The sequence below is a fragment of the Rattus rattus genome, chromosome 1 (assembly GCF_011064425.1).
Source record: "Rattus rattus isolate New Zealand chromosome 1, Rrattus_CSIRO_v1, whole genome shotgun sequence".
Classification (NCBI taxonomy): domain Eukaryota; kingdom Metazoa; phylum Chordata; class Mammalia; order Rodentia; family Muridae; genus Rattus; species Rattus rattus.
In genome coordinates, this window is record NC_046154.1 from 156,197,837 (window position 1) to 156,221,442 (window position 23,606).

At 48.3% G+C, this 23,606-nt stretch overlaps 2 protein-coding genes and 1 long non-coding RNA gene across 3 annotated transcripts in view; 1 reads left to right on the forward strand and 2 right to left on the reverse strand.

Annotated features, from left to right (window-relative positions):
* The window catches only part of Dgka (diacylglycerol kinase alpha), an 18,371-nt gene extending 4,960 nt beyond the window's left edge, over positions 1-13,411 (reverse strand). The window contains exons 1-16 of the mRNA XM_032909219.1: positions 13,274-13,411; positions 12,659-12,723; positions 12,040-12,175; positions 11,733-11,810; positions 10,938-10,987; positions 10,295-10,369; positions 10,039-10,158; positions 9,814-9,928; positions 8,395-8,483; positions 8,143-8,262; positions 7,893-7,991; positions 7,455-7,523; positions 7,151-7,224; positions 6,897-6,968; positions 5,938-6,023; positions 5,750-5,839 (exon numbers count right to left, since the gene is read on the reverse strand). Of these exons, the coding sequence (XP_032765110.1) occupies positions 5,750-5,839; positions 5,938-6,023; positions 6,897-6,968; positions 7,151-7,224; positions 7,455-7,523; positions 7,893-7,991; positions 8,143-8,262; positions 8,395-8,483; positions 9,814-9,928; positions 10,039-10,158; positions 10,295-10,369; positions 10,938-10,987; positions 11,733-11,810; positions 12,040-12,175; positions 12,659-12,723; positions 13,274-13,337 (1,402 nt within the window). The 5' untranslated portion in view covers positions 13,338-13,411. The remainder of the gene's footprint in view (positions 1-5,749; positions 5,840-5,937; positions 6,024-6,896; positions 6,969-7,150; positions 7,225-7,454; positions 7,524-7,892; positions 7,992-8,142; positions 8,263-8,394; positions 8,484-9,813; positions 9,929-10,038; positions 10,159-10,294; positions 10,370-10,937; positions 10,988-11,732; positions 11,811-12,039; positions 12,176-12,658; positions 12,724-13,273) is intronic.
* A 1,613-nt stretch (positions 13,412-15,024) lies between these two features.
* LOC116906393 (ragulator complex protein LAMTOR2-like) lies at positions 15,025-15,791 on the reverse strand. Its single transcript, XM_032909217.1, has one exon. It carries the CDS (start codon positions 15,586-15,588, stop codon positions 15,148-15,150), a length of 441 nt encoding a protein of 146 aa, XP_032765108.1. The 5' UTR covers positions 15,589-15,791; the 3' UTR covers positions 15,025-15,147.
* A 3,829-nt stretch (positions 15,792-19,620) lies between these two features.
* Positions 19,621-22,017, forward strand: LOC116906441. The gene is made up of 3 exons (XR_004388705.1): positions 19,621-19,809; positions 20,289-20,477; positions 21,979-22,017. It is a non-coding gene; the product is annotated as an uncharacterized LOC116906441 (long non-coding RNA).
* The last annotated feature ends 1,589 nt before the right edge of the window (positions 22,018-23,606 follow it).

Consider the following 23,606-nt stretch of genomic DNA (forward strand, 5'->3'; position numbering starts at 1 on the left):
TTGGAGGCCAGCCTGGTCTGTGTGTTGAGATCTAGGGAGTGAATACCACACACTAAGACAAATCAAAGAACAAAACCCAAAACCAGACCAGCAAAGCCAGACCGACGTGGTAATCAGAGAAACAAAGCGAACAGGTAAACTGGTCACAGTAAATGCCATTAGCCAAGCCTTCCTGGCCCTGTACCAACGGAAGCTAAAGATAAACTTGGAGCATTAAACTTAGCCCTTTCTTTTTTTAATTTTTATTAATCTTTATTTTATGTGCATAGGTGATTTGCCTGAATTAATGTCAGTAGAGCACATGCATGCCTAGTGCCTACAGAGGCCAGAAGAGGGCATTGTATTACTTGGAACCAGAGTTACATAATGGTTGTGAGTTGCTATGTGGGTGCTGGGAATCGAACTTGGGTCTTCTGTAAGAGCAGCCAGTGTTCTTAACCACTGAGCCATCTCTGCAGCCCCTTAAAACTTTTTCAAAAAGATTTACTTTATTTATATGAGTATACTATAGCTGTCCTCAGACACACCAGAAGAGGGCATTGGATCCCATTACAGATGGTCCTGAGCCACCATGTGGTTGATGGGATTTGAACTCAGGATCTCTGGAAGAGCAGTTGGTGCTCTTAGCCTCTGAGCCACTTCTGAGCAATTCTGACAGTTGTTGTGTCAGGAAAAAAAAATTTTTTTCCTGACACAACAATTCCACTTTTAGGAATTTCTCCTGTAGAAGCTAACATACACATGCACGCACGCATGCACACACGCAGGATTAGATGTGTAGTAAAATATTCTTAGAAATAAATGAAAAAAAAAAGCTATTCCTCAGTATAAACATCTATGCCATAAAATACTAAGCAGGTGTTGGGAACAGTAAAATATAAGAGTATGTTAAGGTCGTAGACACTTAATTTGAAAGAAAGTCCTAGGACAGTGGGTTTGGTATCACCGGTGTGTTTGTTAAAATGTCACATGTGGGTTGGGTGAAGTAAGTCAGTGGGTGAAGCGCTTGTCTACAGCCCTGGGGACTCCCCCCGCTCCATGTGAATACACAGAACCAAGGAGAGCTAGACTCAGTAGCATGGGCATATGCATTCTCAGGTCTTCTTCAGGAAGATGCGAATTGGATACAGAATACCTGAAAGCACATTAGCAAGCCTGGGATACACATCGGGAAAAAGACGAGATCCTCAATCTCAGACGTAGTAGAAAGTGAGGCTCGACCTTGGAGGTGGTCCTCTGACCACACCTTCATTTATACACACAGATGCACACATATGCATCCTATACACACATACATTCTATATGCATACACAGACACACTAAGATTAAAAATATGTATGAGCACACGTATGCACGTATATACACATAAAACAAAAAGCCAGAGCATTGCAGGGAGAAGGCTCAGTGGGTAAAGGGTTATGACGCCAAACCTGAAGACCTAGCATGATTCCTGAGGAGAGAACTGATTCCTGCAAGTTACCCCACCCTCCACACGTACACGAAGCCTGCCTCTAGTTAAAGGTAAGAGACAGAAACTGAAGCTGGGCGTGTTGAGACGCCCACACCATCCCAGCACCTGGGAGGCTAAGACAGGAGGATCACAAGGTTCCTGGCAACAATCCATCTCAGAAGGAAGGAAGAAGACAGGAAATTGTGAGAAGAAGTCATACAGAGGGACAGACCCCAAAACTTCAGGGAGTAGCTTATAAGGAACTTTTAAGTTACTTTCTGGACTTACTTATCTGAAGTGTTTCATTACTTTGTTTACTATCAAGGGTTTATTATTTTCGTAAAGAGGATGATTAGGAAGAAGTCTATTTTCTTCAGTTTGCTGATGGCAAAATACCATGGTTTGTCCTCCCACCTTTCACTCAGTCAGCTTTTCTCAGCAAAGATCGTTGGGCCAGTGAGATGGCTCAGCAGATAAAGGCACTTGACACAGGCCTGACAACCTGAGTTCAATCCCCCAGGATGTCTGGAGGTAGTTCTCTGACCTCCGCCCCTGTGCTATTATGTACAGAGACACACAGGTAAGTATTTTTTAAAAAAGATTGTCTGCGACTTTTGCCAAAACCAGTATTTTGTATGTAGTTGTTAAGTCTAACAGCTCTCCCCTTAACCTCTGAAAGCTCACTGTCTTTGTTACAGAGCACACCTTATAGAAGCCGTTCCTTACACTTCTGTCTGTGGTAGGCAGAGTAACAGCCTATCAGAGCCTATCACACTCGAATATTAACCCTCACACAGAGGGCCAGGTGTGGTGGCCCAGTTCCTTTGCAGACTGAGACAGGAAAATGGCTCTACTTCAGAACTTGAGACCAAACCGGACAACACAGTAAGATTTTGCTTCAAATAATAAGTGTGTGTGTGTGTGTGTGTGTGTGTGTGTGTGTGTGTGTGTGTGTGTGTGTGCGCGTGCGCGCGCGCACGTGCAGGTGAGATTAAATGAGGAATGACGAATGTGCAATCATCTTGGGTTATCTGGATGCTCCTAAAATAATCACCATCATCGTTGCAACTGAAAGCAGGCAAGAACCAAGTATGGTGGGTAAGATAAGCTGGTGATGCTACTGTTCAGTCTGAGGCAAGGGCATTGGTTGCCTCAGGTTTAAGGCCTATCTGCATGCCTAAGTGGGTTCCAGGCCAGCCTGGGCTTATGTAGCGAGGTCCTATCTCAAAAAACAAACAATGAGCTGGTGAGCTGGCTTTGGCAGACAAAGGTGCTTGCTGCCGAGCCTGACAGCCAGAGTTGAATCCTCAGGACTCACTTGGTGCGGAGAACTGACCCCCAAAAGTCTTCCTCTGACTTCCGTCTGACCATTGTGGCACACGCATGCATGCCCGCCCTCCCACCTACCCACGTGCAAACGAGCACACACATAAACACACACAAAGAAGTGACTTTTTTTTTTTTTTAGAAAACTTGGGGTGGAGGTGGGAGTGGGCTGGGGAAAGAGTTCCAAGGACATGAGACAAATGGTAACAGAATGGAGATAACAATACTGGTTGGACAGGGGCTGTTAGCCAAGGAATGTAAGCAGCCTCTAGAAACTGGCGAGGAGTTCTCCCCAGACTGCTGAACCCTTACGTTTAGTGAAACCTAGGTTGGTTTCTGTTTCGAACCTCTGTGCTCCAGAGCAGTACTTGTGGAGGTCACTTTTGGAGGGGGACTATTACCACAGCAACAGCAAATTACTGCAGATGTCTTTAGTGACTGCTTAACATGGTGCTGACCAGGTTCCTGTGGGGCTATAGTAACTGACAGAAACAGATGAATCTGCAAAATATGTATCCTCCCTCTCTCTCTCTCTCTCTCTCTCTCTCTCTCTCTCTCTCTCTCTCTCTCTCTCTCTCCCTTGCTTTTCTTCTTTCTTTCTGGTTAGGTGTCTCTTTACAGTCCTGGCTGTCCTAGAACCTGCTCTGTAGACCACACTGACTCCTTGTACTCACAGGGATCATCCTGCCTCTGCCTCCCGAGTGCTGAGATTAAATGCGTGTGCCACCACATCAATCTTCAAGATGGATTTTCAGCCTTGAAAATCACTGACATTTTTCATCCACTTAGAAAATATATGTACTTGGGCTGGAGAGATGGCTCAGTGGTTAGGAGCACTGACTGCTCTTCCAGAGGTCCTGAGTTCAAATCCCAGCAACCACATGGTGGCTCACAACCATCTGTAATGGGATCTGATGCCCTCTTCTGGTGTGTCTGAAGACAGACACATGTGTACTCATATACATAAAATAAGTAAATCTTTAAAAAAAATATATATATATATACATGTACTCGTTTATGCTTGTGTGTGTTCACACACAGGAATGTTTGTGTGCATGCATGTGTGGGTGTGTGTGCACGTATGCACAAAAGATGCAAGCCATGGTATGCCTTTGGACATTGGAAGACAACCCTGGGAGTCATGGAGACAGTTCTCTCCTTCTGTCCCTATGTGTGTCTGGGCACTGAACCTGGCTCTGCATACTTTTACATGAGGAGTAATGTCACGGTGCTCACACACAGTGTGTGTGTGTGTGTGTGTGTGTGTGTGTGTGTGTGCGTGCGCGCGTGTGCGTGCGTGCTTGTCAGAGCATCTGACTATGCAGCCCTGGCTGACCTGAAGGCAGCTACACACCTAAATCCGGCTGGTGCCAAACGCAGAGGTTTGCCTTCCACTGCCTCTGAAATGGCACCAAACCTGGCAACGTCCTGCATGTCCTTGTGCTCATGATTCAGGCTGAATCACAGAACCCTGTGAAAGCCTCATCGACATTACACAGCGAAGAATCAAATACGGAATTTCAAAGTGCCTAATTCGAAAAGCGGAGAAGTGAGCTGAAAACTGGTCATATATCTATATATAAGTCTTAGTTAGGGCTGGAGAGGTGGCTCAGTGAGTAAATGTCCTCTCTGCCAAGAGTAATCGAGCTGAGTGTGATCCTCAGGACTCATATGAATAAAGCTATATACATGTGCGCTGCTGTATCCATGCATGTGTGCACGCGCACATGTGCACGCGCACAGACACAGACACACACACAGACACACACACACCCCAAATAAACAAAACACAGTAAGACAACTAAAAAGAGTCCTACATTATAGCGTCAGAGAGCTTTCTGTTTTTTTCTTAAGTTCTTTGAGAGAGGACTGTGGTTCAAGGTTTATACCCTCAAAAGCCTCAGTGGCTTCAAAGGGAAAATGGTTAAGTAACCACCATGAAGCCAGATGGACTGAGGTGAACTGGAGAAGACAACTAGAAAGTGCCTAGCCTCCGTAGGTGCCAGGCACACACGTGGCTGGTAGGTCTCTGTGCAGAGTGATCATTTTTCTAAACACACCGCACAGAAGTTGGAATGTACTAGGAGACAGAAGCAATTGCCTCAGAAAGAAATCAGCGAGTGGTCAGTGAGCTGCCTCAGTGGGTGACGGCACTTTGATGCCAGGCTGATGTCAATCTCAGGAACCCATGTGGCAGAAGAGAAGTGACTCTCAAAACCTGATAACTATCCTCTGGTGAGTTCAAAGTCAGCTTGGTCCACAGGGAGGGAGGGAGAGAGAAAGCAAGGGAGGGAGTATGTTCTCCTCTGCTGTCTCCCTCACAATGTGGCTTGTGGTTTGACAATCAAAAAAAGAAGTGGGCAGACAGCTGCTTGATGTGCGAATGACCCTTGCTAGGTCCTCAGTTCGAACACAGCTCTCACCCTCACACTGTTCCTCACTCTCCCACCACACTCCTTTATCCTGAGCCCTAGAGTTGTTTGTGAGAAGGACATGTCGATTCTAGGAGAAGGGAACGGTCACCTTCAACAGCCCTTGACTCTGAATCTCGTCTTGTTTCTTCCACAGCTTTCTCTGGCCACTCTACCTTGGTACTGGTTTCTCTTTCTTTGGCCACTCTACCTTGGTACTGGTTTTGTGTGCCTCTCTTCTTTCCAACTCTCTCTTTATACCAGAACCCTAGGTTTTTAATCCCCCTCCCCAACAGTACTTATTTATTCGTTATTTACTTGTTAATGTGAATGGATGTTTTGTCTGCCTCTAGGACTGTGCACCGTGTGCTTGCTGTACCCACAGAGGACGGTGTCAGATCGTCTAGGATGGGAGCTACAGATGGTTGTGAGCTACCGTGTGGGTGTTGGGAACTGTACCCAGGTCCTCTGGAAGAACAGTCAGTACTCTTAAGACAGTCAAGTCCCATGTCTTTCTCTTAAAGCTCCCCAGTCCCCAGCAAAACTCCTCTTTACCACTTACCTCCTCCCCATCTTAGGCACCGAGCCAGATCATTTCCAGTGCCCAGGGGCAACACAGCGACGGGAGGCACAGTGGGGAAGTTGGCTTTGTCTGAGGAGGACGCAGGTGAAGAGATGGATGGAGGAGGCTGGCCCTGGAATGCTACTGCCCCCATCTCCTGCCCAGAGGGAGGCTCTCCCTGCACTGACCAATGGTCTCTAGAATCCAGCCTACGGTGCCGTCTCCACCACACACCAACACCCGGAACTGAGGAACGTCTTTGAAAAACCTGAGCCTGGGATGAGAGGGAAGAGAGAAAATGAAGGAGGGTAACTGAAATCTACCCAAGTCCTGGACAGATAAGTCACTTCCTGTCTCTCATTCCTATGACCCTGTTCCCCCTCATCAAAAGACTTCAGTTAGAACCTGGGCAGCTGGCTCAGCTGATAAAGCACTGGCTTTGCAAGCTCTGAGACCTGAGTTTGATCCTCAGAATCCACATAGCAATGCCAGGCGTGGTGATGTGTGTTGTTGTTACAGTCCTGCAGGGAGGTGACACAGGGAGATCCCTGGGCTCACTGGTCAACTGGTCCAGCCTAGTTAGTGAGCTGAGCCACTGAGAGAGCCTGTCTCAAAGGAAGTATAGCATTCCCGAAACTGTTCCTTGGCCCCAATTCAAGCAAATACCTCCAAGCTCCCACCACACACACAGGGGAGAGAGAGAGAGAGAGAGAGAGAGAGAGAGAGAGAGAGAGAGAGAGAGAGAGAGATCATCATCATCAAAATGTAAACGGTTGGGCAGAAGGCTCAGTTGGTAAATGACTTCCCAGCAAGCATGAAGACTAGGGTAGACGGACTCCTATGCACCACTGGGAAAAACTTTAAAAAGATTTGAGTTTCTAGTAAAGTACAGTCGGGAAAGTTCTTGCTATTCCTTAGCGATTCGAGAAAACCAAAACTGCTTCTGCTCAGTCTTTTGAGTCCGGGAGAAATGCATTGCCTAGTGATTAGGGAAAAAAAGCATTTAGAAATCTGAGCTCTTGGGTGTCCTCTGGAGCAGACACCCACGCTCTCTCTCTGTCTCTCTCCTTCCCCTTGAGCATGCACACACACACAGTCGCACGCACACACCTCAAACCCTGTGACACAACCCCTCACCTATACGCACCCTGGCTCCGGACCATCCTTCAGGTTAAACACCTGCCGAGGGTTCAGAATGTACTGGAACTTCCAAAGCACGCTGCATGAGAAGAAAAGAAAGGCCGATAGCACGGACAACGGGACTCATACACTACTCCATTTTTCTTTACTCTTTTCTAATGTCCTCCCCCAAAAAACCCCCTCCACACACACATTCCCTTCCTCCCCACACACTCTGATCCTCTCCCTCCATCTAGGAAGAACCAGAGCATCCCTCCTCACCTCTGCCCCTGCTTGCCTCCGCTCTTAGGATTGATGAAGACCAGAAGGGGGTGGGTGTTAGAAACAGGTTCAATCTGCAGTGGGGGAAGACAGTAAGGATAAATAAAGCAAGATTTTGTCAAGGACTGAAAGCAGGCCCTACAGGGCACAGGAATGGCGTTTCCCAAGATGCTTTTCCTCTCTCCTCTACCAAGCTGGGGTTTTTAGAGAGCAGGTATCCCCTACTTTCCACTTCAGTCTCTCCCCAGAAGCCTCCAATCAAAAGTTGTCATGACCTTTAGGCCCACGACCCTCAGCCCTGTACCCGAAAAGCCTCAGGGGTGCACAGGCTCGTAACATCTGTGGTCTTCTGTTTGCACTCCTGTCCAGATACCTGGGAACAAGGAAAGGGGAAGACAATATGGGTTATCCAGGGATCAAATTGGTGGGTCTCACTTGGATCCTCTGTTCTAAATGTCACGCTGGCTGGGTATGGTGGCTCACACCTATCCTATAATCCCAACACTTGGCAGAGGCAGAGGGGCAGAGGCAGAGAGGCAGAGGCAGATCTGAGTTAAAGGCTAGTTTGGTCTACACAGCAAGTTTCAGGCTAGCCAGGGCCACATAGTGAGAAACAGTAAAAAAACACTGCATATCAAACCAAAGGAATTCCATGTGTAGTGGTTTGTTCATAAGAAAGCAAGGATGCTTTCCTGTTCAGGGAAAGCTCCTGTTCCCTCCCAGCTGCTGCTGAGGGACTTACCAGGACCCTGGGGTAGATGGAACACGGAGGCAGGATATGATCACGGAGCGGCCCACAGTCACACTCGGGACCAACAGCCTGCAGACAGTCATCGTGGATCTAGGAGCACAGAAGGGAAACAGAAACCATGCAGGAGACCTTGTCAGAGTATGAACAGGAAGAAAGCCCTTGGGAGCAAGAGTAACTGTTGGAGTGAGAGAGTAGAGAGGGTCTATGGGGCTCAGCCTGGAGGGGCAGTTCCTGAACTGACCTCCAGGTGGCACCACACGCAGTGCAGTCCCGTTAGGCTGTGGTAGGTCCGGATCCTTTTCTGACAGCGGTCGCAGCGTCCAGAATGACAGCCTCCTCGAACCCATACGTGTGGCTGGACCTTAGGGGAGAGAGGAAGGCCCTTGTCTGGGAGCACCTCGTGTGTGGAGAGCAACGAGGGCAGAAAGGGGATAGGGACCAGGGCCAGGATGGGGTTAGCAGCGTGGGAATGAGCAGGCATGGGGTCACTCACACCAATGTCTTTCCGAGACTTGGCATAGGTGCTGACTTCACAAGGCTGGGCCTTCATGGCACAGTGGTCATGAACAATGTACTTACAGACTGGGGAGAGGGAAGAAGGTCAGAGCCTCAGTTGTGGCCTTTCCCCTGTTCTCCTTTCTTGGGAGTGAGGAAGGATCACTCACTGGAACAAGACATGCCACCCTTGCTGCCAGGTTGTGGTAGAGAAGTTTGCAAGGGCAAACCTCACCTCACTGTCCTAACATTGCAAGTACCACCTCCTGTCTGTCTCCACATTGTCCCTGTGCTAGGCTGGAACTGAGCTGGAAGCTCTCTGGGAGTTTGAGGCGAGCCTGGTCTATTGATCTAGGCCAGGCCAAAGCTACACAGTCAATAAAATAATTGAATCTCTGACGTACTGAAAAATGATAAGGCCTCCCTTTAATTAATCAATTGCATGTGTTCATGTGTGGGTATGCATGGACCACAATGTACGTGGAGAGATCAGAGTACAACTTTCTCTGGTCAGTTCTCGATCCCTTCATTGTAGGTTCAAGGGACTCAAACTCAGAAAGTCACAGTTGGCAGCAAGTGCCCTTACCCACTGACTCATCTCGCATCCCTGCTTGTTTGTTCTGAGACAGTCTTACGTAGTCCAGGTTGTACTTAAGGCTGTCCTTAAACTTCCTCTGTAACTGAGGCTGGCCCGCAGCTCCAGATCCTCCCATCTAAGCTGAGGAATGCTGGTACTGCAGGCATGTGCTAGCAACAACAGTGTGACTGTTTACTGTTCACAGCCATCTTTTTCAGTCAAGGAAGCTAAAGGTTAAGGAAAAGCATGAAACCGGGCATGATGACTCACTCTTTAATGCCATATTCAAGAGGCCGAGCAAGTTGGGTGTGGTGGTGCACACCTTTAGTCCCAGCACTCAGGGGGCAGAGGCGGCGGCGGGGGGGTCTCTGTGAGTTTGAGGCCAGCCTGGTCTATATAGCAAGTGCCAGGACTACAAAGAGAGACCCTGTCTCAAAAACAAAAAGGAGGAGGAGGAAGAGGAGAAGGAGTGGCCAGCACCAGCAGCGCCACTGCTGCTACTGAGGCAAGAAGATTGCTGCCAGTTTTGAGGTCAGTTTGGGCCATTCAGTTCCAGGCCAGTCTGAGCTACAGTGAGAGATCCTGTCTTTTTATTTATAAGTCTTTAAAAAAAAAAAAAAAAAAGATTATTTCGGAGAAAAAAAGACATATGGGCTTGGGTTTGAAACTCAGCACAGCGTACAAATAATAATAATTGACAGGACGTTATGTTGCTTTCCCAGGATCACAGAGAGTGAGTGGCAGAGCCCCAAATTCAAATCCCCGTTTCTCTGCAATCTTAACAGCACATCCCCACTAACTGCTGAGCTTCCCCGCTCCCACCTTCCCAGTGTAACTCACGGTTACAGCTCAGGCCTTGTTTGCCGAGGCCAATGCTCAACTCGCACAGGTTGCAGTAGACCAGTCTGGAGAATCTCTTGGGTCTCCATATATGGTGTCCATCATCTTTCATAGTCTAGGAGGTCACAGAGGGTGCCAACTTCTTAGAAGGCTAAGCTTGTTTCTCTGGGGAGTACATTTCAAGGCCGCACCTGACCCATCCTTACAAAACCCTTTTCCACTCACCATGTCTATCCCCAGAAGGACAAGCAGGGGCACAGTGGTAGCCCCAGCCCGGACCCACTCAGCTAGGGAGACACAGCCACTGCCATCCCGGTCCATCTCTTTCATCATCTCCTGAAGGATCTGATTGGACAGGGAGAAAGGCCTTTTGCTGGGAGTGACTCCCAGACCCTCTCCACTGCCTCCTAGAACATCACGCAGAGTCATTCTAGCAGAGGAACCAGATGCCCATGGGAGAGGGGTAGACAAACTGCCTCACCGGTCTCAGCTCAGACACATCCCAGTCCAGATATTCAGCCACTCGCATCATTTGCAGGATGATTTTTTCTACTTCCTGGAGATAAGAGGGGGAAAGCCATAGCTAGCTACTTACTGTCACCACAAAGCCACAGCCACTTACTATGGCCGCTGCACAGACATCCTCAGAAATCAGGCTTCCTGGATTCCACTTCCAGATTCCCCTCTCGTTCTCAGGCACCTCTGACAAGTTAAGCATTCACAGGGCCCATATCCTCTGGCTTCTTTATTTTACAGTCTAAGTTCTTGGGAACCACTTCTACAGTTAGTCCTAGGGGACTAAGTATCTTCTCCATACCACTGTCTCCTGCTTTCTCTTTCTTAAATGCTGGGAAGAAGGTAGTGTTGGGGCTGAACCCAAGGTACGCTAGCAAGCTCTGAGTCACTGAGCTGCGCCTCCGACCTTCTCCCTGTTTCTAGAGACCCTGGGAAAGTCCGGGTGTAAGAGCACGGGCAGGGTTGGGGATTTAGCTCAGTGGTAGAGCGCTTGCCTAGGAAGCGCAAGGCCCTGGGTTGGTCCCCAGCTCAAAAAAAAAAAAAAAAAAAAAAAGAGCACAGGCAGATGGACAGACTCCCTTTCCTACCACACGTGTCCCACAACTCACTGTGCTGTCCAGGATCCCATTTCTGTCCATGTCGTACAGCTTGAAGGTGACTGTGAAGTGTTTGAGGAACTGGGTCAGTTTATAAGAGAGAGCCAAAGAATTCATCCCAAGGCCAGGCATGGTGGGCCTGTAATCCCAGCACTTGGAAGGCAGAGGCAGGTAGATTTCTATGAGTTCAAGGCCATGCTGCTCTACATAGGAAGTTCTAGGCCAGCCAGGGATTCATAGTGAGACCCTGTCTCAAAGAAATATTAAACACAGCAAAAACCAAACCAAAACAAAAACTCCCAAGGATCCAGAAATCAAGAGATATGGAGGGAGCTTGAAGCTAGAAATAGGATTGACAGAAGAGATTAGAAAGAAGGGAGGCACAGGGTGTGCACCTAAAATCCCAGGACTCAGGAAGCTGAGGCAGGAGGATAGACAATTTGAGACCAGGATGGGTTACACATACAAATGGAAAAAAAAAAAAAAAAAAAAAAGGGAAGACAGCCATGCATGCTGGCCCTGATAAGTACAACAGAGGCCACACACAGCTCTATGTGCCATGAACATCCAAGGCCACCTCCATGGGGATAGACAGGCACAGGAACTGAAGTGACTGTGGTGGGTAGCATTAGGTATAGGCAGCTCAGGAGAACAGAGGGAACAGGCCCAGTCTCAGGTGTCACCTTGCTGTCTTGAAAAATCCCAAAGGAATATGGAAAGGGGCCTGGGGAATACTCCCCCCAACCCCACCCCCGCTTCCCTTTTCCCCCTCCTCCACCTCACCCCCGGCTGGAATGGTGAACTCACACTCTAGCTTGTCTTCTGGACTGCCGCCTTCCAGGAGGGTGAAGTAGCAGTAGACGTCACTGAGACAGATCACATTGGCTACAAGATGAAAACATGGCAGATCCGTGGGCAGATCTACCTTGGGTCTTTCTTCTTGTGGCTTTCCCAGATCTCCCTTTTATCTTTCTTTTTACCAGCGTCTAGCTCAGTGACAGCACCCTCTACCTCCCTCTCTCTTGACCGCCCACAGTATGTGACAGTTTCAACTCTCATCCCCAAAGTCAAACTACTTTGACATTTTCCCCCATAGGCCCAGGCTTAATCGTACCTTTTGACTCAGTCTCCTTAGCTAAGTCTTGACTGCTATGGAAGGACCAAAACAGAGTCCAGCATAGGTGATGGGGAACCTCCTCCACTTCCAGATACATTTTCAGGAACTGTTCAAATCCCAGGTACCCAATCTCCTGTGATAAAAGTGAGTATCAGTGGGCTGGAGAGACGGCTCAGCGGTTAAGAGCACTGACTGCTCTTCCAGAGATCCTGAGTTCAAACTCTAACAACCACATGGTGGTTCACAGCCATCTGTAATGGGATCTGGTGCCCTCTTCTGGTGTGTCTGAGGACAGCAACAGTGTACTCATATACATAAAAATTAATAATATTTTTAAAAAGTGACTATTAATTTGGGGAGTCTGCAGGATGGAGAAGCTGGGGACTGAGGAATGGGAATAGGCGACGGATGCGGAGTTCTGATAAGCACGAGGCAGAATACAGTTCTTAGACCATCTCCTGAGTTACTAGGATCTCTCGTTCTGTTCCAAAGCAATAGCTGCAGGTAACAATGGGGTGTTTAGAGGGAAGAGCAAGAAGCGGGCCCACAAAAATTCCTAGAAGTTGGGGATCCCAGTGGAGAGGTAGTCGAGGAAAGGGTACCCCATGCCACTTACATCTCCTTGGCAATATTTGTTCATCTCAAAGACCTTCAGCACATCGCTGACATTTTTGGTGGAGTCTGGGTAAGAAGAGAGTAAGACAAGAACAATGTGAGCGGCCCTTTGCCAGAGTTCCACTTGGACACCCACAGATCAAAAGGGGTTGAATGAACAGAGCCATTGTAAGAAGGCAAGAACAGGGCTGGAGAGACGGCTCAGCGGTTAAGAGCACTGACTGCTCTTCCAGAGGTCCTGAGTTCAAGTCCCAGCGACCACACGGTGGCTCACAGCCATCTGTAATGGGATCTGATGCCCTCTTCTGGTATGTCTGAAGACAGCGACAGTGTATATAGTATATATTTATATATATATAAATAATTTTTTTTAAAGTCCTTAAAAATTAAAAAAAGAAAAAAAGAAGGGCAAGGACAGACATGTCAGCTCCTTCAGCAATCGCCCTCTTTTCCCCCTTTGAGGCCTACAGCAAGCAGTCAGGAGGGAAGGTGGACAGAGGTGGCAGCCTCAGGCGTGGTGGGCTGTGTAAGGAGACTAGCTCCAGGTGGCTGGGACGCTGACGAAGTGTCAGGAGAATGAGGCCTCCAGAACTGAAGGGCCAGGAGAAAGACTCACAGTCTATGTACTTTTGCAGCTGGGCAAAGTCTTCTGGGCTGATGAGGCCCTTGTCTTTGGCCATCTTTCTTCTCTGCTTGAGACTGATCGCAGAGAAAACCTGGTTGTACAGCTTCTTATGTTTGCTTTTCACAGGGTAAGCCTAGGGGAAGACCAGAGAACTGGAGAATGCCAGTTGTCTGCACCGTGTGCTTCTTTTCTCTTTATTCCTCCCCGCCCCCGCCCTACCCCCGCCCGTGTCTGTCTCCAACTCTCCCGGACAAGGCCTGTCCTGTCTGTCTTTCTCTGACTCATCTCTGACATTTTCTTTCATTTCTGTGTCTTTCTTCCACTCGGACTTGTCCCATCTGTCTTGATTCATCAGACCACTATCACCACACCATCCTCACTGCCCCTCCCCGGAACCGCCCCCCCCCCAGCTCCTCGGGATGCGCCTGGCCTTTTTCAGCCCCCCCCCTTTCAGGCTGTGTGGCCCCTCCCCATCTCCTATCCTCCCAAGGTTCTTACTACCTCAGCACACCTCAGAAGGCAGGACCCCATCTTGCTCCTCCTCCAGCCACCACTCCCCCGAGCCACACCCCTGCAACGACCTCTAGCGCTTCGGACACGTGACTCAGAACTAGGCTGAGATCCTACCTAGCCCTGTTCATATCCCGGGGCTTGGGGCTTTCTAGGGAAGGGTGGGGACTTGGCTAGTGGGACTGGAAGAGGTTAGCAAGGAAGGCTCCAGCTTCCTGGGTGCAGGACTGCGGAGCTGCTTGCTGCAGACTCGGCTATGATGCCAGATCTTCCACTATGCTGGGCTACCAGCGTTCATGGAGCCCCACCTTTTGGTACTGGACCCAGGAATCAAACGGGAATAATTACGCGGTACCGACTAATACCTGCCTTAAGGACTGAATAATAAACGGTGACATTTCTTGATGATGTTAATTTGTTTGCTTGCAAAGGTCTCCCTACTAGTTGGCCCCGGCTGTTGGGAGAACTGGTTGTGTAGAGCAGACTGCATCAAACTGGTTCAGCAATAGGCCTCCCTGAGCCACTGACCTGGATAAGCTATGGTATCTGGGGTCTTGGGTCTCCGAGGCAAACGTTCTACAATTGAGCTACAGCCTAACCCACCTTGGTAATTTAATAACAGCAACAGCAGTAATTACATATTTTACAGAAATAAATAGCACCAGGCTGCTGAGGAGTTGGAACTGCTCACACCTAACTGGATTCCACTGGGCCTGTGGTTTGGAATAATTACACCTGCAAAACGGAGAATGGTACGTACCTTTCACAGTTGGAAAGTTAAATAGACTATATTAAGAATACCTCAAATTATGTCTGCTATAAAGCCTACAAGAAACAGCAACTATCACTGTATTAATACAACTAAATATTTAAATGAAAACAATTTTAAGAAATAACACAAGAGAATTAAACGTTCAAACAAACAAGCAAGCAGTGTAGTGCTTTACCAGCTGAAATCCAAGTTCTCAGGAAGAGGAGGCAGGATCATCATGCGTTCAAGGCCAAAGTGGCCTACATCATGAGAACATGTCTGTCTAAAACTACCCATCCCTCTCTCTGGGAAAAAACCAAAACCAAAACCAAAACCAAAAATACTTCTGGTGGCCTCCACCTGTGATTCCAGTACTGGAAAGCTGTGGGAGGGACTGTGGGGAAACACAAGGATTTTAAGGCCATCCATGGCTACTTGGCAAGTTCAAGGTCAATGTAGGATACATTGAGATCCTCTTTTTTTTTTTTAAGAGTTGAAAATTTATTTAGGAAAAAGCAAGCCCTCCCCCAGCCCAGCGAGGCGTTTCCGGGGCCCTGCTCTTCCCAGTCACCACCCCTTTCCCACTCCAGCCTCCATCACATTATTATGAGGCTGCTACTTGGGTGAGGGGTTCCTCCAGGTACTGCACCAAGGCCTGGGCCTTGGTCTTGAGCATCCCGAAGCCTACAGTCTCCTCTGCATACATACATAGCAGAAGGTTGGCCACCCTGGTAATGGCTACACGGCCCTCCATGCAGTCCATGAGGATAAATTTGAGATTGTCTTCATTAAATGCTTGGTTCCCGTTCCTATCGTATGTGGCCCAGATGTTACTGGCGATGGCCTCGGTGACCCGGGCATCTGTGTCCCCATAACCGGAGTAGGCCAGCAACGATCTCTCATTATTCAGCAGCAGGGTGCTTTGGACTCCTCCAATGTTGGCTTGGCTTAGTACCTGCGTCAAAGCCTTAGGACGCAGCATGCCTGCGTCTCTTAACCCTGACCTGCTCCCACAAACCCTACAGTCGCAGCCTGCCTCTTTCATTTTTTTAAAAACCTCATGTCAGCCATTCTTGCTTTCCCAGAATGCATTCTTGTAATCCCAGAATGCAATGGGGAGGCTGAAGCCAGAGGATGGTGACTTTGAAGCCAGTGAGACTTTATGTTAAAAATTACAACTAAGGGCTGGAGAGGTGGCTCAGCAGTTAAGAGCACTGACTGCTCTTCCGGAGGTCCTGAGTTCAATTCCCAGCAACCACATGGTGGCTCACAGCCATCTGTAATGGGATCTGATGTCCTCTTCTGGTGTGTCTGAAGACAGCTACAGTGTACTTATATAGAATAAATAAATAAATCTTTAAAAAAAATTACAACTAAGTTCCACATGGTAGAGCACATCACACCTTTAATGGAAGCACTCTGGAAGCAGAGGCAGGAGGATCTCTGTAAGTTCAGGGCCAGCCTGGTCTACATAGTGAGTTCCAGAACAGCCAGGGTTATGTAGAGAGATCATGTCTAAAAACAAACGAAAACTTACTTGCCAATCTTTTAGAGAACCTGATTTGATTCCTAGCACACACACATCAGTGGGCTCACAACAGCCTATTAATGCCGGCTTTAAGGGACATGATGCTCTTCTCCTGCCCTACACAGGCACTGCACACACACGGCAGACACTCAAATGTATACACAGAACTTAAAAATAAAATCCATCAATCTTGGTGGCCTGTGCTTTCAACCTCAGCACTCAAGAGGCAGAGGTAGGTAGGTCTCTGAGTTTGAGGACAGCTCTACATATTGACTTCTAGTCCTTTTAGCCAGATCCTGTCTCAAAAAACAAATAAAGAAATCAAAAACAAAAACAAACCCAAGAAGGGGTGATGAGAAGGTTCAGCAGGTAAAGGCTTGCTGCACAAGCCTGGCTACCTACCTTCATTGCACACAGAACATGTAAGGGTAAGAGAGGTGGCTCTGGGGGTTGGGGATTTAGCTCAGTGGTAGCATAAGGCCCTGGGTCGGGTCCCCAGCTCCAAAAAAGAGAAAAAAGAAAAGAAAAGAGAGAGAGAGAGAGAGAGAGAGAGAGAGAGAGAGAGAGAGAGAGAGAGAGAGAGGTGGCTCTGCCATTAGGAGCACTGGTTACTTTCCCAGAGGTCCTGGGTTCAGTTCCTAGCACCCATCTGTAATGGGATCTGATGCCCTCTTCTGGCATGTACCACATATACACACGGGATACTCATACCTAAGTAAAAATAATCTCTTCAGAAACTGAACATGAGCTGGATGGTGGTGACTCACACCTTTACTCTTAGCACTCGGGGTTAGGGGTGGGGGTGGGGGGAGGTGCAGAAGCAGATTGGAGGATGGGGGAGCAGAAGCAGACGGATCTCTGTAAGTTCAAAGAAAGCCTGGTCTAGAGCGAGTTCTAGGACAGCCAGGGCAGTTACACAGAGAAACCCTGTCATGGAGGAGGAGGAGGGGAGGAGGAGGGGAGGAGGAGGAGGGGAGGGGGAGGAGGGGAGGAGGGGAGGGGGAGGAGGAGGAAGGAGGAGGAGGAGGAGGAGGAGGAGGGATAGGAGGAATAGGAGGAGGAGGAGGAGGAAGAGGAGGAGGAGGAGGAGGAAGAGGAAGAGGAAGAAGAGAAAAGGTAAGAGAGAACCAACTCCACAAAGTTGTTTTCAGACCAACACACTAATACTCTGGTGCATACATGTGTGTGTGCACGCGCGAGCACGCACGCGCACACACACACACACACACACACACACACACACACACACACACACACGCACACACACACCAAAAAAAAAACTTTATAAAAGAGGGGAAAAAAAAAAAGAGGAAGAGAGGAGAAGGACGATAGGCTGAAGCTCAAGGCTGGGAGAGCCCAGGACAACTGATAAGGCGGGAGCGAGGCTCCAGCCCCAGAGCACTGCCTTCACTCCGCTCTCCCTGCCACAGGCGGCCCTCTTGTTCTCAAGCATTCCAAGGCTTTACCTATCACACAGCACTTGCTGTGCTGCCTGATGAGGACATTTCCCCTAATCCCAGTAGAGACATGTCTCACCTAAAATATCAGCTTCTTCATGAGAACTTCCTTGATGTCGGAGCCAACTCAGTCATTCATTCATTCATTCATTGAAGCGGGGTTTTACTAGCCTGAGCTGGCTTGAGACTCGTGTAAATCTCCTGCCTGGGTCTCCGTACTTTTTTTTGTTCTATCTCAGTGTGGCTTCCCTGTGAAATCACAAGGAGAAATTATTATCCTGTCTTTTTTTTTTTTTTTTTTTTTTTTTTTTCGAGCTGGGGACCAACCTAGGGCCTTGTGCTTGCTAGGGCAAGCGCCTACCACTGAGCTAAATCCCAACCCCTATTATCCCGCTCTTTGAGTGTCCATATTTCACCAAAACCTTGGTTCCACAAGGGTAGGACCTTATCAGTCTTCTTTCTCCTCTTTCCTCAGTATCTAAAAAAAGGACTCGGCATGGACTGAACTCGGTCGTATAAATGGTTCTATAAACCTGGGTAGCCATTTTTGGTGGGGTCTACTAGTCCAAGTTTGGATAAACAGGATGCCACCGAGTGTCCACTTGGCAGTCAGGAAAGTATGAGACAACTTGGAGGGTCCATAGTAAATAACATCTGTGTTCCAAAGACTCTCTGAGAAGATTTGAAAATGATCTTTTAGGACGATAACACCTGAGAAAAGGACTTTGCCTTTCTGGCCTTCACCCATGACTACAACCCATCCTTTGCTGCCAACAGAACTAATGAATGATCAACAGAGATTGAACAGCTTAATTAGTATCTCTGATTACTGATGGGGAATTTTAGATGATTCCAAAGTTCTGGGAAATGGAAACTGAGGGAGAAAACAAACAAGGAACCAAGAACAGGGAGAGGCCAAGTCTTCTCTCTGGTCACTCTTCACAATGGCACAAGTCCTTCCTGTCCCTTCTTGGACTCCCCAAGTCTCACACCTGGAAGAGGCGATGTGTAATGGAAACTGAGGACATTCCTTGCTTTTATTGTTTGCCTTTGAGCCAGGGTCTCATGATGTAACTCTTGGTACAGCCTCTTAAGTGCTGGGATTACTTATAGGCATCTGCGACCACACCCTGCTCGAGAATGGACCTTTGAATTAGGTGCATGTTGGAATCACAGCTCTTGGATGAGTCCTTTTACTCACTGAACCACATTAAAAATTTAAAGCTGGGAATCAAACTCAGGGCCTTAAGATCTCAAGCATGTCAGGTGGTCCTCAGTAATGTACAGCTACTGAGCTATACACACTAGCCCAATCTTATCAATAAATAGGTACCCAATCGGTCACAAAGTGGGTTTTAAGTAAGTTTGTATAGCAATAATACATAGTAAGTGTGGAATACAGAATTAGAATTCAATAAACATCAGTCAATATTATATAAGGTTAATACACAGAAAATAATTTTCTGCCAAGTGAAGTGCAGTTGCAAAGACAATTCTGGCCACTCAGGAGACTCAGACAAGAAGATGGAGAGCTTGAGGTCTGCCTTGGCTACAAAGTAAGTTTAAGGACCGCATGGGAGACGTTGGTGAGACCCCGTCCCCCCACAACCCTCCCCAAAATGAGAAAAATAAACACATTCGGATATTAGGAAGAATTACACCTTTAAGCCAAGAACTCACAGATTCTAGTGACTCAGACTCCTTCCACCTTAAAGTGAAAATACTTATGTCAGGTACAGACATGTAGCAGCATCAGGATCGTGAATTTGCCTTGGAGAAAATGAGGAGGTGGCTGGAAACTATAGAGTGAGGAACATCTGTGTGTTGGGACCTTGGACATGGGGTCTTCTAGGGATCTATTCAGATGCCCTGACTTCAGGTCATCTGCCCCTGGACCTGAAGGAGAGCAAGCTATAGGAGCCCAGGATCTTAAAGACCTGGAACAAGTCCAATGTTGTCCTCCAGCTTCATCCCAGCCCTGAGGCTATAACCTGGGCTAGTCCAGACAGATGCAGGGCTGGAAGGGTGGGGTCTGTAGTCCTACCCTCAGCTATCTGTGACTCACGCTTCCCTTCCCTCCGCTGGTTTCCCGACTCACCTCTACCAACTTGGGGTGAGACCAGAAGAGACTTGGAGAGGAACAATCCTACAACATCCTGGGCTCAGGATCACAGTCAGACTCTAGACAATCTGCCCAAAGTACGTCCACCAAATCTGTATGCCTCTTCTTTTCCAGACCTAACTTTAAACACTGAATACTAACATTGCAGCTACTGAAGAGGTAAGGTTTCCACAACCGGCACTAACACTTAACGTTTCCTTTCGCTCCATTGCTCACTTTCAAATTCACCATTACTCAAAAATTAGCGTGTTTCTAGGACATTCAGAATGTCCCAGCAAGAAACTTCACAGAGCAGGAACTTCTCGCTTTAGAGCCAAGCCTAAAGAGCGGGACTAACCACATCACGTATCCCTTTTGCCCAGGGTTGAGGGTCCGTTCTTTTCTCCCCATCCCTGCTACTACTCAGAGATGTTGTTTTCCTTGAAGCATCAGAAGTCATTGAATCACCACAAACAGCAAGGATAATTGTGTTGCCCGGATAAGGGGGTGGCACTATGTTCCTGTACGGAGGGTGTCGGAGGGTGTCATAGCTACAAGTACAGGAGGAAGTTACGATGTTGGCATAGTTGGGGGATGTGGGCTTGTATTTTCCGAGGCTGTGGAGATGACCAATAATATTTACTTTTCTTCCTCGGTAGTCAGGTTCATTTCTCATTTAAAGCTGAAAAGTGGCTTTCCACCCAGTCTTTTCAGAAAATTCCCCGTGACAGGTGTGGAAAGGATCGGAGGCCAAAGAAGAACCCTTCTTCACCCGTGTGGCACCTTGCGGTTTCCAAAAGGCACCTTTCTTCCGAGTTCCCGGGAGCTGAGCTTCCCCAGCTCTCCGGGTGAGCAAGAGGGATGAGGGTGGAGGGAAGGTCTGGGGAAAACGCAGCTTACCCCGTCTTGCGTAGCGCTACGGCAACCCCCGCGTCCCGGCGCAAACCCTTCCAGCAGCCGGCTCCAGCTGTCAACGCTTCCTTCTCTGGACGCTGCAGCCCTCACCCAGCCCGTGGGGCGGCCCCTTCCGCAGCCCTTCTGCCCGGGTGCGAGAGTGCGCGAGTGGCGCGGGGCTCTCGGTGGCCTCTAACTTGACCCAGGAGAGCGCACGGTCGGAGCTGGGGCGCCGGAGCCCGAGCTGGGCTTGAGGGGATGGGCTAGGAAGACGCTGCCGCCGCTGGGCCGCCCAGCTCCTGACGACACACTGCCCGCCCCCGACCCAGCCTGCCCTCCTGCCGCGCCCGAGACCACCGCTGTTGCCAGCTTTCCAACACAATCTGCTCCGCGCTTCCAGAGTATCTCCAGGGCTCTGGTTTGTGCCACTTTCTCCACTCCCACGCTTCTGTCTTCCCACGCCTGGGGCAGCTCTACTTCTATTTTTCTCTTCTAATTAGTCAAAGCGTCTCCCATCATCCCTTCCCTGGAAGGCCAAGGTAGGGGTCAGGGTGCCGATTGGAACCACCCAGCAACTGGTCAGCAATTGGCCGGCCTTCCAGTCTCCGAATCGTCACTTTGGACGCGCCTGCCCAACTCAATGACTCCATTCAGGAGAATCCAGAGGGGGCAAGGCCAGAGTTCCACACTTGACGCTAGACCTAGGTACATTTCCTTCTCCACACCGCTCCACACTGCTTGACCCTGCCTGAGATAATTGCCTACCTCTCCTCCTCGGACTTGTCTATGCACAACTTTTTCTCTCCAAAATCCATATCCTTTCCTTAAGACCAGGGTAGAGGTTTAGGTGCATAAAGCACGTTTGACTGTGTTCACCTTTTCTCCGTACCCAACCCTAGCACTTTACCCTCTGGCCTTGGCAGATGGCACAGAAGTCGCTGGGCAAAGGTAGCAGCTGAAGTCAGAGCCTTTCAGTTTTTTCTACCTGTAATTGGACTCTTGGAGCAGCATGGTTGGCTCGTGAGGCTGAACCGAGAAGAGACCAAAGATTGGGGTTTACTGGGGACCCAGGCATCCTGCACCCCGGCCCCGCCCCAAACCTCTAACTCCCTCCTACCCTTCTCTGAAGTAGGAGCGTAACAAAGCTTTGTGTTCTTGGAATTGTATCCTCTTACAGCTAGAAGTAGAAAGGAGTGGAAGAGCAGACTGCTTGTTGGAAGTGTGTGTGTGTGTATGTATTTGGGTCCAGTGAGGGTCAGAGGGAAAAAAAAAGAAAGACTATATTAGGCCCTCTAGTGGAAACAGAGAAGTAAGCAGTTTTCAAATATTTTGAGACAAAGCTGTTGAAGCAACTCTCTGGAGTCTAGAGCAATGGGGTTTGTTGTTGTTATTTAAACTTTAGATTCAGATCAGGAGTTGGAGAGTGAGCTGTCTCTGTTCTGCTGTCCTTTTCAGGTTCGTTCTGTTCGGTTGTGTTTGCAACCGGATTTTTTTTTCCCTCTTCCTCCGCCATCATTGCCACAATCACACTGCAGATGAACTTCAGTGCCTGGATCATGCTTCTCGAATGTTCTACCACCAATCTATACCCCTATCCATACCTTTCTTTAACAGCATAATTCTTCACCATTAGCAAAGCTTATCTCCCCTTCCTATGTAGCCCCTGTCTTCACAGTCAGCAACTATTTTTTCCTGAGATAAGATTTTAGCATGTATGTAGCCCAGGCTGGCCTCCAACTTGCCATCCTACCACAACCTCTCAAGAGCTGGGTTTGCTCATGTATGCCACTGTTGGCATCAACGGACACTTTTGAAGGCCTCTTTATACCTGATTTTGTTCTTAGATCTGTAGGATAAGAAAAAAATATAGACCGAACAAGCGGCTAGATGTCTGTAAAGCTTCCCAGCTCTTGATCACCCTAAACAAAGATCTGTTTAAATAGCACTGTGTCCAAAACTACTCTTCTAATCAATCCTTGAATAAAATTAAAGACTCTCCTACATTGAAAAAAAAAGCCACCATTGGAATATGATTTCTCCAATAAGGGTTAAGAGGAACTCAGTCTTACTGTTGCATCTTTGTGCCTTATTTAGGATCTGTGCTTTGCCATACTCCAAGTCAGTTGTTGGTGGGGGTGGGGGAAGAAAGGAGAGAAACGTCCACAGAGGAGGCGTTTGATGCCTCTAGTTCCAGGTGCTCATCTCTTTAATCAACCACATCATACAAGTCAGAGAGAAAGAAACCGCAATGAACAAAGGGAAAGGAAAAAACAAGCCTGTTTTCCCAGCCTCTTCTTCCTCTGGGTGGGGGTACACATCCGGGGCCCAGGGCTGGGTCCAGGGCCAGTCTACTGAACAGACAATTGAGTTTCACTTCCTGCCAACCTGCAGAGATGGGGGCAGGATGTCTGAGGGGTACAGTGGTGGGGGAGTGTCCAGAGATTAAAGAGTAAACAGGTCACATTAGGATTTCCCCTCACTGAGCAGGTCCGTGGAGAGTTGTAGAGACTGCTCTTGAAATAGTTCAAATCATGCACCTCCCTCACTAATTTTCAGAGGCACCATTCCATGTTCTCATCTCCTTTTCCTCTCTGAGGAAAGGTTACTAGAGAGACAGAACTGAAGTACAATCGATGAATGAACAGATAGGGGCTGGTGGGCTTAGGGTGAAGTTCACTGGCCAGAATGATTGTCTGACTTATGCTAGCTATGCTAACTACACTCCGCTACACTCTAGGTTCCAGCATACCTCCTCCCACCGTACACACAAGCAAGAGGAAGCAAGGGCATGGGTGAACACACACACACACACACACACACACACACACACACAGTGAAGGATTAGAAGTAAACACTTGGGCCTGGGAATTTAGCTCAGTGGTAGAGCGCTTACCTAGGAAGCGCAAGGCCCTGGGTTCGGTCCCCAGCTCCGGAAAAAAAGAAAAAAAAGAAGTAAACACTTGTAATAACATGTAGTACATGCAAATAGCGTTAAAGTCATTTTGAAACTTGAATTGGAGCCCAAGGAGAGAGATCAGAGCTGGGAGAACTGTAAGGAAGGCAATGCGTGAGTTCTTGAAAAC